Source organism: Sylvia atricapilla, chromosome 3 (assembly GCF_009819655.1).
Source record: "Sylvia atricapilla isolate bSylAtr1 chromosome 3, bSylAtr1.pri, whole genome shotgun sequence".
NCBI classification, from domain to species: Eukaryota; Metazoa; Chordata; class Aves; order Passeriformes; family Sylviidae; genus Sylvia; species Sylvia atricapilla.
The window spans coordinates 23,068,935-23,096,726 of NC_089142.1; the positions used below are offsets into that span (position 1 = coordinate 23,068,935).

At 36.1% G+C, this 27,792-nt stretch overlaps 2 protein-coding genes across 3 annotated transcripts in view; one reads left to right on the forward strand and one right to left on the reverse strand.

The window, feature by feature from the left end:
* Positions 1 to 3,525, reverse strand: part of ANGPT2 (angiopoietin 2) — a 41,553-nt gene extending 38,028 nt beyond the window's left edge. For both annotated transcript variants that reach the window (XM_066314906.1, XM_066314905.1), the window contains exon 1: positions 3,110 to 3,525. In XM_066314906.1, coding sequence (XP_066171003.1) covers positions 3,110 to 3,394 — 285 coding nt within the window. In that variant the 5' untranslated portion in view covers positions 3,395 to 3,525. The remainder of the gene's footprint in view (positions 1 to 3,109) is intronic.
* Positions 1 to 27,792, forward strand: part of MCPH1 (microcephalin 1) — a 123,805-nt gene that overhangs the window by 85,505 nt on the left and 10,508 nt on the right. The window lies entirely within an intron of this gene.

A 27,792-nucleotide genomic window follows, 5' to 3' on the forward strand; every position in this document is an offset into this window, starting at 1 on the left:
ATAGATATATTTAAATTTTCCAGTCTTGTATCTCAGCTGCACACCAACCTGTTATTGTCTCAAGTTAACTGAAAATTTTATTATTGAAAATTTTATTCTCCCTGCTCACACACACACACCCCTTAGGAAAAAAAAACTACACTTCAGTATACAAATTGATCCCAAGATAGGAAAAGTCAAAGAGGAAAGTTCATTTCAGGTATATGGCAGCACAGCTGATCTAGGATTTTGGCCTTTGCCTCAGAGTATCACTTACTGGCTTACTGCTAAACCGTGGATTAGGTGGAAGAGTGGTTTGTTGTAGCTTGTCATCTGAATGCTTAAACATAGTCTGCTTTTCAAAAGACATTCTCCATTTTTATGTATGGCACATACAGTAGTGGCATAATGCATTATTAAAGTTCAGATTGAAAAAAAAAAAAAAAGTGTTTTCATGAAGAAGCAATTTGTAGTAACTGTAGAAAAGAGTCTTTTGCTTCCTATGCAGGAGCAGAGCAGAAAAGAACCTGGACATATCTAACTCATTTTCTTCCCATTGTGTTTGTCCATTAAGCAGATGAAGCACACACTTCCCATGCTGTTCCATTCATACAGCCCAGTGTTCATTCAGAAACAGAACATTTCCTTTAGTTGATGGATTAAAGGCAGGAGAGGGGGAGGTGTGTAAAAGTGTTTGGGGATGTGCAGTATTTCAGGAACAATGTTTAAAGGTTAATTCACACTAGAAGTTTGTAATGTGTATTTTACACAGCTTCAAAACAAAACGGGTTCTGCCTCTTAAATGAACAAAAATAACTTTTAAAGAGAAAGGTCCAAAGGTTTTTGTGCAATTGTTGAGAATCTAAATGTTTATTTTTGAAAGCAATCTTGTATTACACTTTCAGTACACTAAAAAAATTAAGCAAATACAATTTTTTCATCCCACCTTGCCTGACCTTCCACTATATTTTGGGAGGTTGAAATATGAACCTAAGAATGTGTATTAGTGACCTTAAAAAACCAGCAACTAAACTCTGTAAGCAACTTTAAGAGTTATTGTTTGCTTTTTATCTTCACTTGCAGACCAGGTGTCTCTAGCAAAGTGAATCTGAGGAAAAGCTACTTTTTGTTGGAGGCTCTTTGTGAACAAAACAGATGACATAGAGAGCAGGTGTTAAAATAGTGAAAAAGGCAAACAACAGATATTTTACAGGATGTTTAGCTGTGGAAGAGCTAAAAAAAAAAAAACCACAGGCTGTTCTAAAGCATCTTATTCAGAATTCTCTGCTAAAATACAAGAAACATTTCTCTGTCTTGTAAATCAGATTCTATCTTTTGATCCCCCAAAGAATGGGTTAGAGACACTTATCCTATTCCTCTTGGCATTGAGTTCCCAGGGACTGACAGGAAAAAGCAGAGTTTTTACTAAATAAGGATGCTTTCTGGTTTCTGTTTACCTGATGCCACTTATGATACTGTGTTTGTCTACTTAAGTGGCATTTAGGACTGAAGTGTTGTGTGATTTACTATTTATGTTAGGAAATTGCTTAGCAGCTGGCTAGATTAGACTGTTCCACTTGGTGTTTTTTTCCATCCTACATTGCACATCTGTTAATTTTGGTCATAGCAATACAATATTGAGCATTGTAAATTACTAAATAAATAAAAAGGTAAGTAAGTGCAGGCTTGCCTGTTAAAAAAAAAAAAAAAAAAAAAACAAAAAAAAAAAAAAAAACCAAAAAAAACACCTACTCAACTGACATTATTTGTATCTCCAAATTAAGCATCCTAAACCTATAAAGAGAGATCTGAATTCCACACTGGAGCCTTCAAGTGTATGCATTTTGGATTTAAGCTTCAAGGCTCATTTTCAGGTTGATGAAAACCATGTGCTGTTTGTTTGTTTTGGAATGTGAATTTTAACACTCAAAAATTTGCCAGCAGGTTTCACTGGTTGTATCACAGAAGTTTTGTAACTTCGTAACTCATGAGAGTAGTAAGCCCTAATGTAAAATTATTTTATAACTCTGTATGAAATGGCTATACTCTTTTAAAAATGGAATTCTCTCCATTCGCAAGACAGATTTCTTTCACTGTGAAGAAACCATTATGGCACCACTGGAATACTTATTTGGAACTACATGCCAATCCTTAAAATATTTATTGTGTAGAAGACAGGCATCTTAGTACAAAACATAAATGCTCATAAATTTACTAGGCAATTAGACTATACTATCCACTTTTATCCACTATTCACTTTTCCAAGTAGTAGTGAAATAAAGGGTTTTCAAGTCAAAAATCTGTTGAGCTGCATAGGATTTTGAATCAAATTAATTTCTATAAAAATGTGAAAGATTGATCAGGTTTATTCTCCAGTAATAATAAATATATATGCTGCAAGTTTTTTGTTCCTGCTCTTTCAGGTACAAATGTTGCCTCTTTGGCAGTAAACATGTCATTTTCTCTTAGCTCCAATGGAGTTGCATTAAAGGAAGCTCTGCGGTAACACCTTTTCCAGACTATTTTTCCCTTGAATCGTGCACATTTCACTGAAAAATGCTGCAGGATGCAAAAGATATCTGCTAAAGAACTTTCTTGAAATTCTGTCACTTGACAAGGCTAATTTCACTGCAAGTCTGACTTGCAGTCTTTGCTGGAACTACAGTTCTTTGTAAGTGGGGTTTAATAGGTTAATTTCTGCATTCAAGTTTTGAAATCACATTTCAGATAACATTTTTCAGGCATACCTTGGATAAAGGTACATTCTATATTTTTTAAATACATCTAAAATAGCCCTTGCCAGTCAATTATAAACTAGTAACTGCTTCTCTCATGTCAGAAACTTCAGACATGCCCACAGTCCATCTGTATGTGTAATCTGTCCCAGCAACTCAAATGTAATGACAAATTTTAAAGTACAATCTCTGCAGAACTGTGCAGTTCACTGTTCTTTTCTAGTTAATAGTACGGCCCCAGACATCAAAACAACTTTTTGCTTGAAAGATAATTCAGAAATTTAGCTTAGACAATGCACTCTGCGAATTTTGGGCACTGTTCAAGAAAAAAAGAAATCGCACTGAAAGAGACAGCAGGATGTTAAGTTTCTGGGATATAAATGGTATTACCCTACCTTCATTAGCCACTGAGTGTTGTTTTCCATGATGTTCTCAAGCAGCTGCAGTCTTTGAACCGAATCATCATAGTCCAGAGGTGCATCCCTTTGCACCGCGTTGGACACGTAGGGAGTCGAGGAGCGGCAGTTGTCCGCCTCGGGCAGAAGGAAGGTGTAGCTGCACGACCCGTGCTGAACCTGGTACTGCTTCTTGCCTATCGTCTCCATGCTCTTACTGAAGGAGTTGTATCCTGAAGCTAAGAATATGCCGCAGCCCAAAAAGAAGCAGGCGGCCAGCTGCATTTTAATCCCTGCGGTAACTCGGCAGACCTAGAGAGCCTGGATGCGCTGGCCAGAGCCCGGCCCTAGCGAACCTGCGGCGCAGCCGAGCGCTCCGCTGCCATGTGCCGTCCGGCGAGGGCTGGGCTTGCCTGCCTGCCCCGGGCGGGCCGGGGAGGTGCGGCCGCTCCCGCCGTGCCCGCAGCTGTCCGGCGCGGGAAGCAGCTGCGGCCGCCCCGCCTGGCCCGCTGCCTTCCTGCGCCGAGCCCCCGCCGCCTCGCACCCGAGCTGCTCGCTCCCCTGCCCTTATAGCAGCGCTGGTGAGAGCAGACACACGTGTGGAGCGGAGCCGCTCCTCCCTCCCGGGCTCGCCAGGGCCGGGGGGCAGCGCACGGCGGCTGGCGGGAGCGGGGCGGTGAGAAGAAACCCCAGGGAGGAGCCGGCAGCGGCAGGACCCCTGCGAATTCCTGCAGCACGGCTCTAATTAAGAGTTTCCTAGACAGAGCAACCAGTTCCGATAGCCTCCAACTATGCTAGTAAATTATTTGCGATGGTAATAATTTTTAAGCTCCTCACCCTCGACCACCCCCCCACTACACACACACACACACACACAAGTCCCTGGGCTTGTTCGTTCTTAATTTATTTTCTTTTAAATGTACTGAACCAAGATGTAATTTAGTTGATGCTTAATACATTGTGGAATTACAGAGAAAGACACTGTCCCATGCATACAAAAGCAGGCTTGGGTATGTCCTCGCAAAGAGAATACGAGGAGCAGTAATTAGAGGTTTTCTGTGGAATACAGAATTTGTCTTTTACTGAATCTCTGAGATGAACACTCATTTTTAGGCATGTCTTTCAAGAGTTAAGCATTTACAAGCTTTTTATTTATTTATTATTTTAAAGGCGCTCTTTTTTCTTTTTTTTTCTGTATGACATGGCTAACTTTGGAAGTTCTAATGTTTAATAAAAGAGTTAGAAATCACGAGTCAGCTGGGACTGGAAGAGGAAAAACCATCCTGAGGCAGTGGCAGTAAGGCATGGCTCAGGAAATGGCATGGCCGAATAGGAATTACCCTGCTAGCTCTCCCTAGCCCAATTCTGTGCCCTTGGGAGTGGGAAATACCCATAAAAGGGGAGGGGAATTCTAATAAAGTGTTTGAAATTTATATGTAAGAGTAAGAAGGACTACTTCCCAACTCCCATGGTCTCTGCAATGATCGGTCATCTTGAAAAAGCGGAAAATTACTAGCCAACTTAACTTACCAAACCCTGGCAAAGAGTCCAATCCACTGAAATTTTTGAAAAGTTTACCTCTCTGTAAGGAGAAATGTCTTCTTGAAACCAGCATGATAGGCTACGGACTCCTGAAGACGAATTGCCTGTGATTTTGGCTAGGTCTCGATCCAGAAACTATAGATTTTTCTTAATGAAAATAAACCCATGCTAGTCAAACTAACATGAATTACTAATCAAAGTTTCTCATACTCAAGGAAAATCCCAGCATGTCTCAGGATCTCTTAAGACAGACTCTTATATAACATGTTTTATAACATATAGTGTATTCATGTGACTTTATTTTTATTTATCATGGAAATTGTATTCAGAGTTGTCAAAAATAGTTGTAGCAGCTAAAATTCATGTCTTAGATTGCTGGAAGCTGCTGATATTTCTTTATGTACATTTCCTTTACCTTTGGAAAGGAAAATCTCTAGAATTTAATTCTGGCAAATTCCAGAAAGATTCTGATTATATTTGGACTGTGATGAGTAAACCAATTTATCAGATTTTTTTCCTATGGAGTATTCGTATGCCACTTCTAACCTTCTAACCAGAGGCAACAGAGGAATATGTTTGGAATGGTCAAGATTATTTGCAACAAAATGTATGTATTTGGAGGGTTTGGTATATGAAGTATGCATTCTCCATCCCTTCAATTTTGTACTGCAATAGCCAAGCAGATAAATGTGACAGCTACTTGAATTGATAACATCGTTTCAAACTTTGTGTGTACTGATTTCTAATTTTCAATGAAGTCTTTGAAAGAGTGTTTAATTCCATGTGAATAACAGTCTTTCCAAGATATTTCACCAACCTACTGTTATCCAATGAAAACAGAATATAGCATCAGTTAATGCACTAGACTCTGTGAAGCATTTCTATCTAACCAGACATTCCAATTCAGTATTTTCTGTCATTTAGGTTTAATTAATTTGCTAAGTTAAATGAGAATTTCCCATTGCAACTGGTCCTTAAATTGGTCTGTTCTCTGTTTTCCTTGCACAGCTGCCTGAAAAAATAAAGGGCCATATCTTACTAGTCATCCTTCCTTTCACCACCACGTGTGTATACTCAATAAAGTAGTGCTGAAAATTAGATTGCCCCAGCCCTGGAAATATCTGTCTCTTAATAGGGAAGAATTGGAGGATAATCTTTATTTTTCTGATTATATTTTCATGGATTTTTTTTTAATTCGTTAGTTAGATATTAAATGAAAATGTGAGACTGAGCAGTGTAGTCTTCTAGAAGTTTTCTTTTTAATTATTAGAGCTCTGCTCAAGGGACTGAACACATATAAAAGACAAGATTTAAAGGAGAATCTGCTGAGAATTCATTAGATAGGATCTCCATGAGAGGCTGGATTGAATCAGTACTTTTGAATGACCATAAAGCTTGCCATCTGTATGCCACCCTAGCGCGTCACATCACTGCTGTAATCTGGCAGCTCAGTTTCACTGGGTTTTGGAGGAGAAATGAGTGTCTCTAAAGGTTTGAACTGGGAGTCTCTTTTCCTTTATGAAAGGCCAAAGCATGACCTCGGGAGGCCCTTGTGCTGTAATGAGGCCAGGAGTAAAACTGAATTTGGAGACTGCCTAGGAAGCCTTGCTGTATCCTGGGCCTCCACTAGGGAGAACTGTGGTTGTAGAAATACTTGAAAGAGAAGTAAGTTCACCTTTTACTGTGTTTTAAGCTGGGTTTGGGTTTTGTGCCTTTGTTGTTGTTGTTGTTGTTGTGAATGAATGAATGAGTAAATGGCCAGTTGCTATGGTTGTCTGCAGTGCAGGGAAAAGGTATGGAAAGCACAGGTATTATTTTGAGAAGTGACAACAAACTCTTAATGGAAGGCTCTTGCCACAGCACGCACCACAAGTTAGCTTCTACTCACTGTATTTCTCATCTGGATCTTGGAGTCACACCCTGAGGTCCACCATGGTAATGTTTTCCCCAACTTTTCATTGATAATCCCAGGCTGTAGGGGCAGTAACTGAAATACAACCCCCACACACACATATAACCTAGAGAGGGTTTTGCTGTTTCCCCATCTGGGTCCAATGGACTCATATTGCTTTAATGAGGTGCTCTTTCCCACTGTCCAGGAAAGTCAGTGATTGTTCACCTTGCCAACAAAATAAATATACATCCCTTTAACCCTTTGCTGCAGCTTAGTGCTGTGTTTGGTGCATCTTTTGGAGCAGTTGATTGTGATCCTTCACCCTTTCTATCCCTTGGGGAGCAGCTTTCCCAGCTGTGGAGGAGGAAGTGGTCTTCTCTGCCTCTCCAGAGACTCAAAGCCAGTCAGAGTTCAGGGGGAAAGAAAGTAGTAACAGCTAAATTTAGAAAACTGGTGTGAAAAGTAAGGCAAGTTAAAACCATTTTTGTCCTTGAAATCTGAGGAAGAGGAAGGAAGATGCCTGAATACAGCCTTTTGCTGAGCCTTAGAGGCATTTTAACAAGTCTACTTGAAAGGGAGGGCTTATTCTGAAAACTGAATGACTGAGAAGATATGTCCCCTGTCAGTTATGAGAATGACCATTTCTTTGTTAGACATGTAGGGAGGAATTTAAATAATTTGGCATGGAGTCTCATAAATGTCAGAAACTGAGTAAAAATTATAATTCAGATTAGTCACATCCTCTCAGTATTACTTTCATGTTCGTTGTTCTCTTCATCTTTCATTTCTGCTGTCGATATGGTGTGTTGTATTTACATTCATGATACATTTTTCCTGTAAACTAAAATATAGCTTTTAGCCTGTGAGTTCCTGCTTGCTTTAGAGCCGAGTGTATACAGTATATGCCATAAAATACCAAATAGTGGATTGGTATATTTAAAGTACAAATTAGATCTTTCCCTTTTTAGAAAGAAGATACCCACTCTATAGAACTCACCTTATATGCAGAGCTGAAATGTGTATTTTTTCAAAACTAAACATTTAGAACATTTTCCCAGATGTGTGCAGGCAATTTCCTTTCCTGGGAAACAGTAAATTCCCTTACTCAGCCAATTGCGGGTTTCTTCCATACAGCATATGACTAGGCTGCCTTGAGACTGATGCCTGAATTCTACTAATGTTATCTTTCCAATTATCATTTTACTTACAGCTGCATAGCTTCTGTTTGACAGGCAAATACAGAGATTTTGTGAGATCTCTGACAGAAAAGGAAGCATATAAACTTAGGTAATATATGAAAATGTTGGCTTGGATTTAGTCTGCTATCTGCAAACTTTGCCACCTAAAACTTTCAAGATGTTGATTTAGTAGATAAGTTCTTATTTCAGGAGCTTTCTCATTTTAGGAAGGGAAAACTACATCATAAAGTATGTGTAAACTAAAGGCAAAACCGTGTAAACAAGCAGGTTTTAGTGCTGCTTTCTTACAGGGATATTTGATCTACATATATAAATGAAAATGCTGTAATGTAACTTCAGAATCAAATCTGAGATGAAAAATAATCTGAATCATGGAATAAATTAATAAAGTATTTTTATAAATTCTTGGCATTTACATTCCTCACATTTTGACACTCAATGTTAAGTTCCCACCTTTGGTTCCTGGTACTTTAATATTAGTTTATGACAGTTGCATTTGCTGTCTTCAAAATATTTTCCTTCACTGGAAGTAGTTTAGCATTTTTCTCAGGAACAAATGTCAACAAGGACAAGACTCATGAACTTGTTTCTTAAAAAAACAGGGAACAGGATCTAGGACCCTGTTGGATTTTTTGGCTGCTGAAAATCTTGTCTGTTTATAGATCTTACACTATTTTTCAAAGAGAGGAGTGATAAGTTATTGTGTTTTCCTACAAGCCAAACAATTTCTTTTCATCCTACCCATAGTTCAGATTTTTAGCACTTTGAAATTAATGACAATATCTTACGAATCATTCCTACTTTCCCTACCTTTTGCTTGTTATCTTTTTTATTCCATCTGAGCTCCTGCACCAGTCTCTCATGACTTCTTTAACAGTCTCAGGATTCCACTCACTTTCTCAGTTGCAGCTTATTTCTAATCACTCAGAACATCTGGTGTAACATCTTGTGAATTCATAATCATCTTTATGTTCCATCTCTAACATTCCATCACGTCTCCTTTGAGTGCCTTTCCTTACAAGGGAGGGCATTTGCCCAGTAGTTCTCATATTGTACTTCTCCTGAAGGGACAAGGGGTCAATAATCTGATCCACTGAAAATTTCAGTTACCACTTTGTCTTGGTGACTCCGTCTGTTTTTTCCCATCTTGCCTTGTAACATCCAATCCATCATTTCAGTACACAGTATTTTTCCTAGATGTCACAGCACCAGTAGAAGCATAATGCAGCCATAACCAGATTTTGTGTATTTCCTTGGAAATTCTTCCATGCTCCCTTTTTCTCTTTAACTATTGACATTGCCACTATCCTTCAATGCATTTAAACCTAAAATCTGCAAGTTATGCTTCCTTTATTTATTTGATGTTTTATTCTCTCTCTTTTTTGATGCCATGCTTCCATTAATGTGTCTCAAATCCCTATCTTAGTCCTTATCATCAACATAATCTCTCTGGCTCCTCCATAATATTTGAAACATGACTTGCTTAGCAAGTTTATTATATTAGTTCTGCCTCAGAAAATTATAGTCAACTTTGCTATCATAAAGATGGTTAGACAACCATCAGAGCTTCACACAAGTAGCTTATATACTTATTGCTTTGAATTTGGAAGGTCTAAATTCAGCACCTGTCCTACCAATATGTCAACTTCATTGCTTTCTTTGTAGCCACTGGCTGGACTGGCTTTCCTGGACTGTCTTGGGTTAAACTTGGGATATCTTTTCTCAGATAATCAGATACTTGATGTGATCATATTTTCAAATTATAGACTTATTTTGGTGTCCCACTTTTTTAATATAATATTGTATTAATATTAAACATTAACATTTATATATACATAGTTATATCTGTATATATGTGTGTGCTTAGTATGCTGTTGATGCCCCTGTACCTAAAATATAATTGGTCATGTTAATTTAGATTTGGACTTTATGATATCACATCCTGAGTAATAACAATAAAATGAATTAATGAGTTTTTTAAAATTCCTCTCATTATCACTTCCATATTCCAAAACCTTGTTAAATACAAAATGTTTCTTTAATTTCTGCTGCTTCATTACTTTTATAGTGATTTCCTTTTTCAGTCCAAATTTTCAAGTGATATCTAAAGGAGAATTCACAAGTATCTATCAGGCTCTAGTCTATACAAATAATGTAGGCACATATCGAAGAAGACTCTCACTGTGCATTAATGAAGTTCCTGTTTGTAGGACAGATGGTAGTGTCTTTCACTGTGAGGATTTTCTAATAATGAATGTTATTTTAATCTTTGAAAGATGAGTCATCTACATACAGAAGTAGGAAGTGAGTCCCAAGATTATGAAGATTAGTTGCTACATGTCCTTCCTCCTTAACATTTTTATATAGTTTGGCTATAGTGCCCAAAGGCTGTGCTTATTCTCTCTAGAGTTATGTGATGATAGCAAACTTTAGCTGGTAACAAGTGTAATTGCATCTTAAACTCAAATAGAACGAGTTCAAAACTAACATGGAAATTACAGCTAATGTTAAGGATCTTACAATTGCACTGCTGAATATCTGACAGCATTAAGTGCTGTGCCCTATCTCCCATACTGGGAAAAGCATAATGAAGCACTTGTTTAAACAGGTTATCATTGGTTGAAACTGAACAAAATAACTTGTGTGCTAATGTATAGTAAAGCCTTTAAAACCTGTTTTAAAAAATTGTTCCCATAGCACTTACATGTTTACTCATTGTTGTTGAATTATAAGTTTAAAAACTTAACAGATGTTCTTACTCTGTATGCTTATATACTGTTTCTATGCTTTGAAAAATGTCCTTTAAATTACAGGTTTGTGCATTTGGACAATTTAAACCTAAAATCTTTATGTAAGGTTTTGACTTCTGTTATGTGAATGTTGTGTTATGTTGATGTGAAAAGGCAGCAGACTCTGAAAGAATCCAGAAGGCTTTTGGAAAATGAGAAATCTGCCTTACTCACATCCTAAAGAAAAATGCATATGCCGTTTGTTTAAAGGAATGTATTTTTAAAACGTCTAAGCAGCTGACAGCAGGATAGCCTTACCAGTCACCCCAGTCCACTGATTTAAATCCTTCCTCTTGTAAGCAGTCAGGCAGGTTAGCGGAAGGTTCTCTCATCTGGTAATAGCACACTTACTTGATAATAACAGCGTGTCACACTTCCGAAGAGCATGTTCAAGTTAAGATCTGAATTCAAAGATAAACTGGTGTCAAAGAGGGAATGAAAAGGAAGTGAAAAACTGTGTAAGAGGAATAAACAACACTTTCAGAGAGGGAGAGGACATTTATGGCAACAGTAAGGTACCTAGTTCCTGACATCTGTTTCCCTCAAGAAAAAAATACGGTACATGCACTAACCTTTTTATGGAGAGTGCAAGAAAAATATTTGCAGCATGTTTTCATATATTCATATTTGTTGAACTGTATTATGGATATGTAATTTGAAGAGGACAGAGCAACTACAAACTATTTTTGCACTCCATAAAGATAAATATTTTCTTTTTTTCAGTACTAATAAACATAGTTCTGTAATAGCTCTCGAAAACATTGCCCACCCTTCTTGCTGATTCTGCCACAAAAACTGGGCATTATTTTTGTTGTTGGCCTTACTGCTCTACAAGCAAAGGAAGGAATTAAAATGGTTTTTTTTCTCCCTGTTTAGTGAGGCATCAGAACCCATGATGGGGCAGCACAAAGATTAGCTGCATACAGATGCCAAGATTAGGGCTTCTTTGAGTTTGAAATCCATGCCTCTATACAACTTATTGCTCTGTAAATATTAACGTAAGTACCTCACTGGCTGAGTAACATTCTCCTCTTTATCTCTCCAAATAAATCCTTTGCTGGAAAGATAACCCTCCATCCCCAGTAGAACATGTAGACAAGACCAAATCTCTTATAAGTATCCTATCATTAAAATGGTATATTTTCTTTCCAGCACAAACCAATTAGAAAGTCCTTTTAGTGGACTTTCATCTAAATCTGGATTATTACTTGAGTAATTTCTCTACACAGAAAATCCAAATCTTTAAAAATTTTTATTCAGTCTAACTCGAAATATATGTGCCGGAAATTTGGAGATGACATTAGTGATATCTACATTGCATCCACATTCAGGCTAGCCACAGACAAAGTGACTTCTATTTGCAAATAAAATAGTTCAATCTTAGCTTAATAGCTTGAGGTTTAAGCTTGATTATAGAACCTCTTACTTGTATTTTTATGCTCTAACTTGATTTTTATGTCAATATTTTCAGTCAAATCTGTGATCAAATTCTATTATAAATAACTGAGAAAGCTTCACCTTTGCTTTTAAATTATACATTCTGATTTGGTACTGCTTCAGCATTGTGGCCTGAGCCTTAATAGCAATGTCCAGCAAATAGCATTTTTCTTGAATAAAAATTTATTTCTAGCTCATCAAATTAGTGATCAGCTGATGTTCTTCTACTAATTTCTGCTTTCCTTTGCCTGTTTATCCATTTGAGTATCATTTTAGGAAGTAAAATCCATACATTCAAATATTTATTATATGATGTAATGAAATGACAGTGTCTCCTAACTGAGCCAGCTTAGAATATTTTCTTTTTGAAGATTAATAATGAATATTATATCCTTGTGTAGGGTGTTACGGTGCCCTTCTTTGATTAAATGCATATATCAGGTCAACCAATATTTCCTTGTGGAGTCAGAGAAATTTCTCTCTGTTGATCAGAAGGAGGCTCTTGGGTAACAAGTTCAAATGGCAGCATCAAAATTTAGGTGAAATGAATGTCATGAAACTTATGGAAATAAGTGATGGTTATTCAAGATTTCATATGTGTTTCACTGTCTCATCTTAAAGTGCTATTGCTAATGTATTATCAGTATTTTTCATTTTATTTTATTACAATTTTCAGATTATTGTATCCAAACTGTATTTTTTTGCTACTCTTCTCTTTTGGTAATGATTCACTTGGACTGTGAATTGATTAAAAAAAAACAGGCCAGTAAGAAATTTGGTCTAAATAGATTGTTCACCCTGGAAGCAAAATTCTTTTACGCTGTAGGCACATCTTGAGAGGCTAAGAACTGTACCTTTGGTAAATGTCAGTTGAAATGTTTAAGCAGGGACTGTTCTGCAACCCCAGTGCAGCCCGTGGTGAGGAGGGATGGACTAACAATGGACCAAGTTTTCAGCCAGCTGGGAAGTATTCCAGGCAGAACTACAGCAGGCAGGGAAACTGTAGGGAGTCATGGCCTAAAATTTGTTTTATTTCATTCAGAGTATAAAGATATGTCTTCTGAAGCTAAGATCTATGAGATTGTGGAAAAGCCTCTCATGAGAAGCAGTGGAATCCCTGTGGTATGAGTAATACAAATGGCAAAACACTGAAAAATGTGAAGGAAAATCCCATGCTGGCAGCAGTATGAATTAAGTGATTTAATAAGCTTTTACATCTCTTAATTTTTCTCATCAAACCTCATCACTTTGATGAAAGAAAGAAAAATGTTTTTGTTGGACCTCCATGTGAAAAGTGCTTATAGGAAAAAATATCCCTCTTCAGATGATAAAAATATAATTAATATAGTTGAAATAATTCTTGCATTTTCTCACAGACATTAAATTAAACTTATCAGTTAGAAGTTAATTTTAATGCCTGCAAATGGTTAAACACAATTATTCCAGTATAATGCAGCAATGTGTATAATATTTGAAATTTTTGTTATGGTGTCATATTTCTTTGCAATATTGGAACAACTTAATTTTATATTACTAATTCCATCAATGACATGCAAAAGAATATAGTTATTTCAATTGCTAAAAGCATCAGAGTGAGACTGTGCTTCATAGACTTATTATTGTCCACACAAAACACTTCTTGGCTGAGAAGTTTGCAACCAGACAAATAATTCTCGATTATCAATGGCTTAATTGCTACTTTTGTTATCATAATTAAAAAAAAAAAACACTTATTAAAACATATTTACAGTAAACAATTTTACAATTTTTTAAAAATGCATTTCATGGACATCATGAACTGAAAAAGCCACAAACTACATCAAAATCAAATTGCTCTTCATTAACTTCTGATAGATCAATTTCTCTACTTTTAAAACCTCTATTTTTGAACATTTATTTGATGTGAAATGGGCTCCTTTGTATTCATATGTTTTTTACCTTGCTGATTCTGCAGTGGGGACAGAAAATCTGCACTCACTCACCTCTGACCTAACTCTGCTGGCCCACAGTTTTAGACTACAGTACATCCAATAAAGAAAAATAACACATGCTTTGAGAGAGCTATTTCAATAAACTGATAGCCTCGAGGACTAAGAAAAAGAAGTGATGCTTTAAAGGTGAACTGGGGCCTCTCATTTAGAAGACTTTTCTAGTATCAGTCACAACCTTTTTGTGATACATCTGTCATGGAAAATGAGTAGAAGCTGCTGAAGTAAACAAAATATGGGTCTGTTCTGCATTATTGTAATTTGCAGATGCCCTGTGCCTGCTTACAGAGGATGGCCCGAGGCTTTTATAACTGTTAATGACATGAACAGTAGCCAAGAACTGTCTTTATTTGAAATGCAAGTGTATTTTTAAAAGAAACCAGAATGTGTGAATCCTCACACAGTTGCCATTTGCATTAGCTTTACACAGTGAGATTTTTTTTTTTAAAGATACAGATTTCTCACCAAACATTCTGTGGACTAGTTAAACAATTGGAAGCATTTTCAAGAGGTATTATCACTAGTGAAAATATTGGCTTTTGTGGCTGGTTCAAATCAGGCTTTACAATAAGTGAAACTTAGCTCCCTTCATTGATTTCTCAATGTTCCTAAATTTCATTAAATGTTCGTTCCTCAGATTCCATCTCTTTTGTGGCTCTTCCATGTCAGAAGGAGGCACCTGTTTCCAAAAAACTGAACTGGCAGATGGCCTAGTGGATATTGCACCATATCACAGCTGGTGGAATGAAGTAACTTTAATGAACAGAAGACAAACAGAAATTTAAGTATTCAGAATTAGAACTAAGGAAGAGAGGATTTCTTATCTTGTCCTTTTCTTTTTTCTTCTTTTTTTTCCAGTTAATATTCTTTTATAGAGACGTGAATCCTAAATACTAATTGTTAAAATTCAGGACAATTTGGTACTGTGTAACAGCTCTGCACATGGACATCAAATACACTGTAGTTGGGAGTGCATCTGCTGTACATGAAGGTTTTATCCATGTATGTATTGCATCATTTTTCCAGTTTACTAGGCATCTGAAAATCATCCTGGTTTCAATGAAAATATGTGGAAAGCCATACTCCATATGCTTTTCATATGAGACATAAGACTTGACTGTGTGATACTGGACATCCCCCATTCTGTGGGACATCTGCCAAGTTCAGCAGAAATAAAAGTTACAGGCAGGAGAATAAAACCAGAAGAATAAGTGATTACTAAATCCTTATTCTGTTTCTAATTTTTATATTCTGCTCTGGTCTCAGCTGTTCGAGTCAACTTTTAACAATATCTGGAATAGCCATGAAATGAACAGGAATAGCCATGTATTTTATACTTTAAAATGCTTTGTGGTTAAAACTTTAAAATGTTTAATGTTCATAAATGAATGACAGATTTTCAGAGGTTCTCAGTGCAGGTTTAGAGGCTTCCAAAAATCCTGGTATGTCTCCCTTTGCATCTTTAAGTAAGAATGTATCTCTGATCTATGAGCTTGGAAAAGCCTAAGAGCCTTTTAATATCTTTTGTATATGAGTAGTTTAGATTGTATTTGAAATGTAAACTGCAGCTGTTACAAATTTTCTCAAGAATTTTAGGGTAAAAGATAAATCTTGCCTTGTTTTTGGTTGTTGCCAGTGATTGTGTTACTCTGTCCTTTTAGTGTGTTACGTCCTAGATTGTGAACTAATTAGAAAAGGACAGAAATGATAGCTTAAATTTAGGAGAAATAATTCTATTCCTCATGGTTACAGAAGCATGAAAATGTTCCTTTGCAAAATGGCGGTAGAAGGCAGAAAGTAAATAAAAACCATACTTTTTCAGCATGATTTTGAAAGCCAGAATCTTGGTTTTTGAATAGTTCAGTTAGCAGTCCCAGAAATGTAAATTCTGAATCCTATTGTAAGACCTTTCTTTCACATTTCCAGAATGTGAAAGTAAATACTGATAACATCTACATATTTGGCATTGCTTTCAAAATGTTGTTTTCTTGTACCTATTTATAAATCTCATGCTGTTCAACTCCTTTTTATTGGCATGTATGTGTTTACAGTACCTAATAAGAAGCAAGTCCTCTCAATACATTGGAAGCTGTAGAAAACTTCAAATTAAATTGGAATGGGGTTCCTATCTACAATACAATCCACAGTCACATGCAGGTTTAACTTGCTAAAACTTACTGTGGCTGCAGGTAGAACTCTTATAATATTAATGCATGTGGAGAATTTTTAAGCACTTCAACTCCCAGTCTAATGGAAAGAACCCTGAGAATATCTCCCTTCATTTATCATGCTTTCAGTTTTAGTATTAACTATATTACAAGAGAGAGCATAAATCATCTACTTGGCATCTCACTTTACATGCTAGGTTAAAAAAGGTACTACCAGGTAATTACTTTCTGCAAGTTATATGCTGGTTTTCTAATATTCTAGTCCATCACTGCTGTTTCTTTGTCTGTGTTACATCTGTGAAACTCAGAATAATCCCTGTATTCAGTACATTGCTAACAGACAAGAAAGAAAGGAAATTTTACATATTCAGGATGTGTATGTAAATTACTATTTTTATTTAATAAAGATAGATTGTTGAGCCTGGCACTAATTTTATCCTTTATTACCAGTGAAGACATGAGAACTTGAAGAACATCCTGCTTCCATACCAGGGAAATTGGCTCAAACTGGAAGGAGGAAGACATAGCATCATTTTTTGTGGAATACGTCCTTTAAATGTTAGTTTAAAAAATACCTGCTGAGTCAAAAGGCCAATTTTATTCAAAATTTGTTTTTGAAAATATATTATACTCAGATATACATGGCACACATGACAAAATAGCCAAGAAGAAACAGTTCTAGAAACCTGTTGCACTTAATGGATGCATCTGATTGTTGCTCAGGAGCCCATCCTGGGAAGGACACTCACCTACTTCTGTGGCCTCTCTGGCTGATGTGCTTAATGTATGCACATGGCTATAATCTATGAGCACATGACTATGTTCTGCAATGATTTACAAATAACTTTAATACCCCAATTAGCTTCTAAAAAGAGCTCTCTTTTATTTACATAGCTGATTTTCCAGGATAAAAATCAGTTCTGTAATTACTTTTTACAACTCTGTGGTCCTTGCTTATAGTAAAATGGCCTCATATATCTGACTAATAGAATGCCTTGGTATACTTTGGTCACAAAAACTTTTCACTGGTTATTTTGCTTGTAGTTGTTATGTATACCACCAGTTTGCTCTCTGCATTTGACTAGTTTGGACTAACACAGAAATGAAAAATGAATGAATGTAAATTTTTTTCCTAAAAGAATGTCTTAAGTGTTGGTAGGACAGCTTGTTCCAGCCCAGAATTTCCTCTGCACATAAACATAGACTACATTTCATAAACCAAAACTGCAGCATTTTTTGTTTGCTTTGGGGTTGTTTTCTGAGTTTCTGGAAAGGACATGATTCTTAAATGAAAAGAAATACTGAGATGTGTCTAAATACTGTGATAACAAGGTACAAGAAGAGCATGCAAACACTGCAGTAAAGAAGCTGAAACTAGTGTACAGGTAATAAGAAGAGACCCAGGCCCAGTCATCCTTGCAGCCAATATTAATTGCTAGTAAGAATAGATGTTCATATTGTTCTATTGGTGTAGATTTGGTAAATTACTACTTTGCTGCAATTGTAGCACATTACACATGCTTTTACATTATCATCTGAACTGTAGCTTCCACTTCTAGAAAATCAGCACTTGGGGAAACCGTGTTACCATATAAAAACACAATCAAAGTTTTATTTTGATCTTTTTTCCACAGTAGAAAAAAACAGTCAAGTTTATGTGCCTTTGTGTTTTCTCTTCTGGTGATGTTGCACTGTGATTGTGTTTGTCTGTATGATTCATTACAAGCTCACTGGCAGATGGTCACGTACACTTTGCAAAAGTGCTTGATGCTAATAATCAGCTTTTAGCTTTAATATTCTTTTCCTACAGTAAGTAACATATATTATCATAATGCCTAGAAATTCATGGTTGTTTTTGTCACTGCCATCTAAATACCTTTATCCTTCAGTAAAAGAGGTTTCTCTGTACATGTTCAGCATTTTATGAGTGAAACTTACTGCATGTATGGATGGTAGTGACAGAAAAATTAGAGTTCTGTCTTCCATATATGAACAAAATGGGAGAATTGGAGTTTCATGAGACCAGGAAGTGCTAGAAAACCTCCTGGCTCCTGCATATAATGATTTTTTGTTGGTTAAGCCATTGGAGCCCCACAAGGGTTATACAGCTAAAGCTTCTGAAATCCTGCTTTGTCTTACTTGATCCTCTCACTTGTTATGGTAGAAGGAAACTGTTTATATTTTTTTGTTGTTTATGTACATTTTATTGCATAACAGTAAATCAGGCTTATATGCAGTGTTTATCTGTAATAGTTAAAATGCTGTCAGTCCAAAATACATTCCATTTATTTAAAAGGTGAAATTCTAAAGAACTACTTCTATGTAGCACAGAAGAATGTGTATATCAAGAAATGTTGTTTCATAAGAGGAAAAATGTTTTGAACTATGGACTCTTTTCATTATATAATCACTTATTGAAGAGTAGTTCTAGATGGAATAGCCGAAGAAGCTGAAATATGGTGGAACTTTGTGGAGACTCTTTCTAGTCTGGCAGTTTTAGTGGAGCTGTTGAGATTATCTTGTTGGCTTTTGTTTATTATAGTTGTAGTACGCTATATCCAGACAATGAAATCAGTTACAAATCTGACTTCCTCAAAACACAGTGTCATGCAATGGTTCCAGCAAAAATGAATCTTGTTTATTTAATGAAAATTCCCTTATTTTTAATAAATTCCCTGCTGTTTCTTCATTTAGTCATAAGCAAAAGGTTGTACTACATCTCTGTTCATGGTCTTGGAAGAGAATAGGATACTTAAGTCCATGACAATGTCTCTAAAGTGTAGGATCATGGCCTATAGACTTGATAGTTTTCTGAATGTATTTCTCAGTTTCATCTCCTGAGAGCTTTAGAATATACATTTTAGCTGATACAGCTCATCTTCTCAGGCACTTTCATAAGTGTGTCTAAGGTACAGTCTTAACTGTCCTCAAAAATTGAGGCTGAAGTAATTCACAGCTAATATGAAGAAAATACTCCAAGAATATGTGCCAGATTTTGTCCTGCTAGTCTTAGTTTCCCTGATAGAAGCCCGTTAATAGGCTCCTTTGATTCCTAACTCCCATACCTTTGCTCCAGCCACACAAACACCAAAAAAATTAAAATTTAAAATGTATTCCTAAGATAGTTGTCAAACTAAATTCCATCTACAGTTGATTTACTTTGCAATGATTTTGACTTACTGTGCTTGTGAGTATATGTTTTTATATATACTTCTGTACTTGTTCTTACTGTTTTGTGATTTATTATGTGTTGATGAGGTTCTGTTGTAGACCTTGGAGGTTTTTTCAAAGACAAGAAGTTCAATTGTCATGTTTTTCTTACAATGGTTTATGTCTTCTGTATTGAAGTTATTTAAAGAAGTATTTAAAAGATGGTCTAAATTCATAATTTTTAAAAAGTATTATTTAATATTTGCCTGAAGTTGGTCCCAGAGGCTGCAATCAAAAAAAAGCCTCACTTTGCTGTCAGTATATTACTATTATGAAGGTAGAATTTCTTCATTATTTTCCATTGAATGTAAAAGCAGACTTTGCACCTAAATGCATTGTACAAATCCAAAACAAAGGATAGTGTCTGCACCAGGGACCTTTGATCTTCAGAAGAATATTTCTGTCCTTTCTTTTTTCCCAGTCTGACTGAAAGGTCACACTTTACCCATATTTCATTCTACCAGATTTATTTGTGGCCTGGAGGCTTTATCGAATGCATTTCAAACAGAAAATTCTGGCAGTGGTTCACATGAGGGACTTTTACCTGTGGAGATGAGGCAGCCTGATTCTGTTCAACTTTGTCTTTGCTGCATGTCATGCCTACTTTTAAATCTATTAGAGAAGTCCAACAGCAGTATGCTTGCCTGAAGGACAGGAATTTTATGGGTAGTCTGAATGGGGTGGAATTTTGTTGGCTGTTTTAACAGTAACTATTAATTAGTACCTATCTTTTAAATTAACATGTTTAAACATATTAAGACAATCCAGGGAAAAAGTATTAAAAATCTGTTTTTAAAAACTTTCTAAAATCAAAGGAAATACACATTTAAGAATTAGTTTAAAGGGGTCCTCACTATCATGTTAAAACTGAAAAACATGTCCCAAAACTTTGATCTACCAAAACTTTTGCCTAGCCTCAGAGATTCCTGCCTGACTCAAGGTACATTGTAAGTGCCTTGAAACAGCTGCAGTTTCAACACAAAGCAAGGCCAAACTCTACAGATTTTATTGAGGACAATTACCAAGTTCTAGATTTAATCTAACATGAAGGAGGCAGATAACTATGATGTTAAGAAATTTTGCATGAAGCTTTACTATGTGGAACTATATAGTTGAGTCAATTGTGGCTTAGAAGAAAAACTATGACATAGGAATGGCATAAATAATTCAAAGATCTGTTTGTCCCATCCCATTGGGCTTTTGGTATGACTAAGCTCATACTTATGAAACTAAAGATGCTTCTTGATGCAGTACCAAAGTGTGATCCCATTATTATTATTGTCTGTGTGATGTGGGTTGGGCTGGTTGCTGCTTACTCGTGTAGAAAATGCTGAATGACACGCAGTAGTTCATCTGATATTGAAAGTAGACAATATTTTTTCTTGGGTTTTTAGCTTCAAGTTTGTTTGTTGGTTTTGGTTTTTGTTTTGGATTTGTTTGGTTGGGGTTTTTTTTCTGGAGGTTCATAGAATCATAAAATGGTTTGCATTGGAAGGGGCCTTAAAGATCATTGAGCTGCAACCCCCTCCTCGTGGCAGGACACCTTCCACTAGACCAAGCTGCTCAAAGTCCCATCCAGTATGGGCTTGGACAATTCCAGGGATATATCCACAGCTTCAGGCAACCTATTCCACTGCCTCACCACCCTCAGAGTAAAGAATTTCTTCCTAATATCTAATCTAAATCTACCCTCCTTCATCTTATGGCCATTCTGCTTGTCCTGTAAAAATTCTCTCCAGCTCTCTCAGCCCCCTTAAAGTACTGGAAGATTGTTCTAAGGTCTCCCAGGACCCTTCTCTTCTTCCAGGCAGAACAAGCCAAACTGTTTCAGTCTGTCTTTATAGGAGAGGTGCTCCAGCCCTCTGGCCATTTTTGTCACCTTTTCTGGACTTGCCCCAAGAGTTCCATGCCCTTCTTATGGTGATGCTGGATGCTGCTCTCTGGGTGGGGGTCTCAAGAGGGCAGAGCAGAGGGGCAGAATCCCCTCTATTGCCCTGCTGGTCACACTGCTTCTGATGCAGGATATGTTTGACTCTCTGGGCTGTGAGCGCACACTGCTGTCCAATCTCCTGTTGTGTGCTCTTTGCAAGAGCATCTCATCACTGCTCTAGGGCTGCTGGCTTCTTCTCAGTAACACTGCCAAGTCATTCTCCTTTTTGATGAGATCATTTCTCAAACTTAGGGTTTTTCCAGGATTAACTGCACTACTTCTATTTTCATGCTGCCTTTGGAGGATGTTGCAGACATCGTAGGGGTTGTTTCTTTTATCAGAAATTTTCAGCATCCTCTACTGGCTTTAACCATTTGCAGTGGATGTTTTTTCTACTGCATTCCAGATTTGCCTAGGACAGAACCCTGAGCAGCTGACTGGGGTTGAAACTTCATTTGCTGGAAGTCTTTGGTTTATAAGACAAAGGAGGAGTGCTCCTCACAAAGATACAATGTCAACATGGATTTATCCAAAATGGCATTTGTTTGATTAATTATAACTCCTATTATAGTGTCATTTTAAGTTTGAGCTTCTGCTTGGGTGACTCATCTCTTCCAGTTCTGTGATTAAATACATTTAAGAAAGAAACCACATATGTTGTAATATATTTAGGATGTACTGTACTTAAGCCAATTACATTATGCTGTGTTTGCAGGTCTGGTATTTACCTTTTCATGAGAATTTGTCTTTCTCATAGTTAATTGCAAATGAAGTAGACCGAGATCTTTCATCTGGAATCTAACATAACAAAAAAAAGCTAAAAATTTAGGCAAGAGAACATTGGAAAGCATTCTTATTGCTCTTACAGATCACGCTGAGGAATGAGGAATAGGAACATTTCCACTTAAAAGAAGTTCAAATTATATATTAAAGAATTGTGTATTTCAAATATTATGGTGTTCTAAAAATATTTTTAATTACTTTACACAGCTAGTATTACATTTGTATGGCATTAGAGGAATTATTACTTTTAATAGCTTTCACAGTACACTATTAGTGGAAACCCTGCTACCCATGTTTTCAGAGAACTGCATGCCATAATTAAGTGCACTTAAAAAGCCAAATTAAACTGAATGAACAAGTAACCAGTAAGGATGTTCTCTCGGGCATTCATTCTTACCATGATGAATGATGCTTGTTTTTCTCTTCTCTTCTCTTTAATTAGAATGTTTCTACATTTGCCAAAGAAAATGTTGGAATGAGGACAAAAACTGAAATTATAGGAACAGGGTTTGATGTAATAGCTTATTTGTAAAGGAAACACAACTTGTTTGGTATTTTATTGAAACAGGAAGTTCAGAACCTCAGTACACACAAGCACAACAAATTCTCAGGTGCTAGTTGAGTCATCTGTTGTTGGAAGTAGCCTCATAGAAGGCTTCCCCTTGATTTAGTTTTAATCTTCAATTAACAAAGGGAAGGAAATTACATACAGATTTAGTTTTAGATTATGCGCAAAGCTCTCTGTTGCTTTTTAGCTGTCACCCTGATGTTCATGCTTTGTGACTGTATCATGATGGCACTACCAAAGTTTGTCACAGTGAATATATTCAGCTTTTAATGAAAATAAAAAATCTGATGTATTCCTTTTATTTATGAAATAATATAAAACTTGCCTAGTCAAAGTATTTTGATTTTTCCTTCTCTAGTCATCTTATACCTTATTGCAGCTTTACTTCAAACTGAAGAAGTAATCAGCTGTGATAAGGTTGTAATTGATAAAACTACTCTTTTAAGTTTAGTATGGGATTATTCATTTTTAACTGTCATATTTGTTTGTAATAATGGTTCTATTATATAGCAGAGAAAAGCATGACAATGCCATGTAGTTTTGTTTAGCTGTGAAATCATTAAAAACCACTTTGGAGTTTATGTGTGTTTCTTCTTAGGAGAAGACTTATCTTTCCCCTCCCTTCAAAGTCTGTATGACACTGGCCTCTCTTTGATAAGAAGGATTTATTGAATTCCCTCCAAATCACATCATTACTGTTTCTCTGTTTAACCCCAGGAGTATTCCAGTGTTTTGCATTGAGTTCTTGTCTCTATTAACAGTCTGAGCAATGATGGCTTTATAGCTCTCCCAGTATCAGTCCACGGCATAAGGACAAATGTATTACACTTTAATCAGTAATGTCATTTTAAGAAAAAATTCCATGGGTTACAGTAGAACTACCATGTTAGCTCTTCAATTTTAAACCTAATAGAATTTTAAAATAAAAGTACACACATGATCCAGTGAGTGTGCAAGACAGTTTTAAACTTTTTCCTTTATGCAGGACAAGCTAGATTATATTCTTTTTCCTCATTCTCTGGGTAGTGTATAGTATGTGTATCTTCTGTTACATCATGAGAAATTGCATTGTTATAGGACTAAAGCTGTATTCCTGATACACCAACCTTATTCCCATGGATTCTTGTGGGAATTCTAGATTGGGGCAGAGCCAAATATGATAAACATTTATTTACATACATTTACTAGAAAACTGGTTTGCAGGAGAGAAGTTATTGAGAATTTTTATTTTATGTAAGATATCCAGATGTGCGACTAGAAAATAACTAGTAGTTTTGCTTGAAGACTGTGACTTTCTGTGCTTCAGGGTATTTATATTACATTTAAGCTCAAATCCCAGTTGCTCATATTTTATGTACAGTACTTGCTGAGTATCCTTTGGTTTTCAACTTGGAACTGCCTGCATATGACAGCTTCTCAAAAAGGCTTTCTGCTTTCACTAAAGCTAAAGCATTTCAGGCAAAATCCAGATAGACTAGAAAGTAGTAGACATTCAATCCTGCACCATTCTTAGACTAAGAACAGCAGGAATATAGGAAAGAAACTCAGAAAGGAGGACAGGGTCAGGAGTTTGACCCTACAAACTTTGCCCAGCTAACATGAGAAGTCACTGAAAGTCCACTACCATAATAAGTCTGCCTAGTTCTCTGTATTTAACTGCGTCATAACTGGCAAGCTCAAATTTAAAACAAACCCAAATTCCATATGGAATTTACAAGAATTTTTTTTTTTTTTTTTTTTTTTAAGATTTTTGGAAGATCACCATTAGATTTTCATTAAAGAGAAACAGACTTTCTTGTGAATTGATTTTGATTGCCACTTTAGATTAGTACTTCAATAGCTTCATCTTTAGAGTCATAGTTTTATTTTATCTTCATTAAGACAGTTCCTGCAAGACCAAATGCAAGTATCAAATAAGTCAAGTTAATATTGTTCTATTGTTCCATTATCTTTGTCACTAAAATAGTTAAATCAGAAATAAGTCATAAAAAATTTAAAAAGTGGAAATATAATTACATGTTGAAACCACAAATGCATCTAGAATCCTAATCAGGAATAAGATTATATTCTAAATAAGGCTTATGCTTCAAACTTCTTACTGGCAGCAACAACATGTTAGACTTCTGTTTTCCCCCAGCATTTGATCAGGTTACTGACACAGTGTCTGCTCTGCCTCCTGTAGACTCTTGTGAAGAAAACAGTGGGGTAATCTACTGCAAATGTGTTTGGTGTATTTTTTTTTCTATCACAATATAGTCAAAGTTCTTATATTATTGTCATGCTAAAAAGTATAGTTCATGAAAATAATCATCAAATACAAATCATTAGTCATGTCTTTTGTTTAGCACCTATGAAGAAAGTGGTCCTCTCCAAAAAACTTTTCTTGAGTAATGGTAATTTTAAAACATCATTGATAAAGAGTACCTGGTCAAATATTTGAACACCCAGGGGTTTTTTTTTGCTCTGTGTGTGCTGGCAACTCCACTTGCTACTTTTAGTGCTGGAGGATTACATGTCTCTGCTTTCCAGTCTTCCTATGGGATCTTCCAATTTGTGACATAGATTAAGTGAAGAGGAGATGTTATTACACATAAAGAAGTATTCCTGCCAAGGAGTACTACTCAGGGAAGTTATAGAGCAGAAGTAATCACAATAGCAGTTCTTTTGGGAGTTTCTGAAAGCAACCCAATTCTGATCTAGTTTTGCAGTGGGCAGCATTCCACAGCAGTGGCACCATGTGTGATGCCAGGTAATCTGTCTGAGTTGGGTCATTTTTGTGATTCTCAGACAATTTTAAAGATTTTTGCTGTTCAACTCTGATGTAATTTCAACTGACCCTTTAGTTCATATTTTAAAAACCAAGCATTCCCTGCTAATTATGATTGTAGTGCATGTGCTTCCCTGTAAGTAGAGAGTTTGCATGGGACATCTGAATGCAGCTCTCCAGGTTTTTGTTGTGCTTAGTCATTACGCTGCATCTTTTTTAAACAATTTAAGGAAAAAAAAATCTTTTCATTATACATCACATTTTTGTGATGCCCTACTTAGTTTTTCCTCTGTTGACATTAAAAAAAAAAAAAAAAAAAAAAAAAAAAAAAAAAAAAAAACCCACTAATTTTGCTGATGCCTGATTTTTTAAAGCCAAGTCTTTTTTATTTGTTTTTCTGCAGCGTATCAAAAAAGATTGAGAAAAGTTTATCCTCAGAAATTTGAAGGAAAATGAACTCACAGTGTTCAAGCTTTGACATATTTCATAAAGCTGTTGAAAACCTAAACATGAAAGTCAGATTTATGAGCTTTTTTAAAGTTATTTGTAGATTCCCAAGACGATTGTGTTCCCATCACATACTTTAGCCTCTAAAACTTAAATGACATTTAAAAATATTCATGTTTGGCACACACTGAGTTACTGCTGGGCGTTGCAATGGCATTCAGCTAAAACTGAACAGTAGAAAGAAGAATGTATTCTGTCTTCATGTAAAACAATTGAGTCTGCTGAGACACAGCAAAAGAACTCACATTTTCATATTTTAAAGATAAAACTAGCAATTATTTTTAATGTTAAGATTGCATTTATTATGGGTTAATACAACTGTTTGGGGAATGAGCCATTTGGGAGCATCTGTGTAACCCTTCACATTTGCCAGGCTTTTCCTTTCAACAAGATCACTCACTTTGTTATTACTGGAATAGAAAACTCTTTTATTTATCAAAGTATTATTCATCTGCACATTGCCAGGTATAGCAAATCTGTTGACAGCATTGGATTTATCATTTACTGTTAAAGGCAAATGGAAGGATTCCCCGCTTCCCTAAGCCAGCAAAACAAATGTCATTCTTGAAAATCACTGCACAATATCCTGTGTTGATTAAAAAAAAAAAAAAAAAGTTGGACTGTCTAAAATGAGTCAATATCTGAAAAGCCTAAGGTAGTTGAAATGAGCTTACGATTTTGAATTCTTTTCTTTAATGCCAATACTAGGCTTCCATGCCTTGTGTCTTCATTATTTGTAGTATTTAACCATGGGGAGTATAAACTTGTTTTTCCATTAAGTGCAGCATATTATTAGCTAATGGAATTTCTGTTTCAGTGTGGTCTTTCATCACTGAAATATAGTTATCTGGAAATGTATTATTTGAGTCTGTGAAAATGTAGATGTGTTTACTCCCATATGATTAAACATTGCTATTTACTTCATTAATACTTCATTCCTTAAGCTACTCTACTGAAATTAATAACATACTGGTCTCATGCAATAGGCACTGGTCTGCTTAAAACAAAAACCCAACAAAAAGTAAGCCTTATGTGGGTTGGGAGAGTTCAGTAAGCCTAGAGGATACCTTATATGAAATATGGATAAATGGTTGCATTATGAGGGAATAAATGCCAAATGCAACTAATATTCCTCCTTGTTGTTGCTGTATGAGAATTAACTATGAGATACCAATATGGACAAGTTCCAACTGTTAAAAGATAGCCTACATTTAGTTGAGGTCATTATGTTTGTGCAGTTAATAATTTCATTTGAAAGAAGCATCCCATACCTGTATCACTGCCCCGTTACATTTGCCAGAAGTGACTCCATGCTCCCTGGTGCCTGTGTGTTGGAGTCAGTAATCCAGGCAACTGGGAAGGGATCTGCAGAGTGTGTGATTGAGTGCTGAGAGCTTCAGGCTCTGGGCTCATTCCAGCCTCGCCCCTGAACTGAGCCCACTTTTTGAGTGTATTCCATCCAAAGAGTACAGTCTGTGCCCCAATTGCTGCTCCACAGTGAGAAGTACACTTACTAGGAGGGACTAACAGATTCCTTCCAAAATTGCATCAAACTAGACCAGTAGAAATGTAAGTATCATTTTGCCAAAGGTCCTGTGAGGATAGATCCATCAAGAATAGATCTTTGCCAGCTGTGATGAAAAACAGGTACATGCATGTATTACATACATACCTTTTAAAGTCATGGCTGGTTGTCTAAATCAAATTATTTGGAGGCTGAGATTTTTTTTTTTTTGGTTTGTATGTGGTCTCAACTGCTTTTGTTCAACTGTCAGTTGAATTAAGGGAAGAAACTTTCTGTTCTTATTTTGCTTGCTTTGTGTTTTTAAGGTATATGAATTTGCATGCATTTACAAACTGTGTTAGTTGGAGAATCCTACCAGTAATGCCAGAAATAAAAT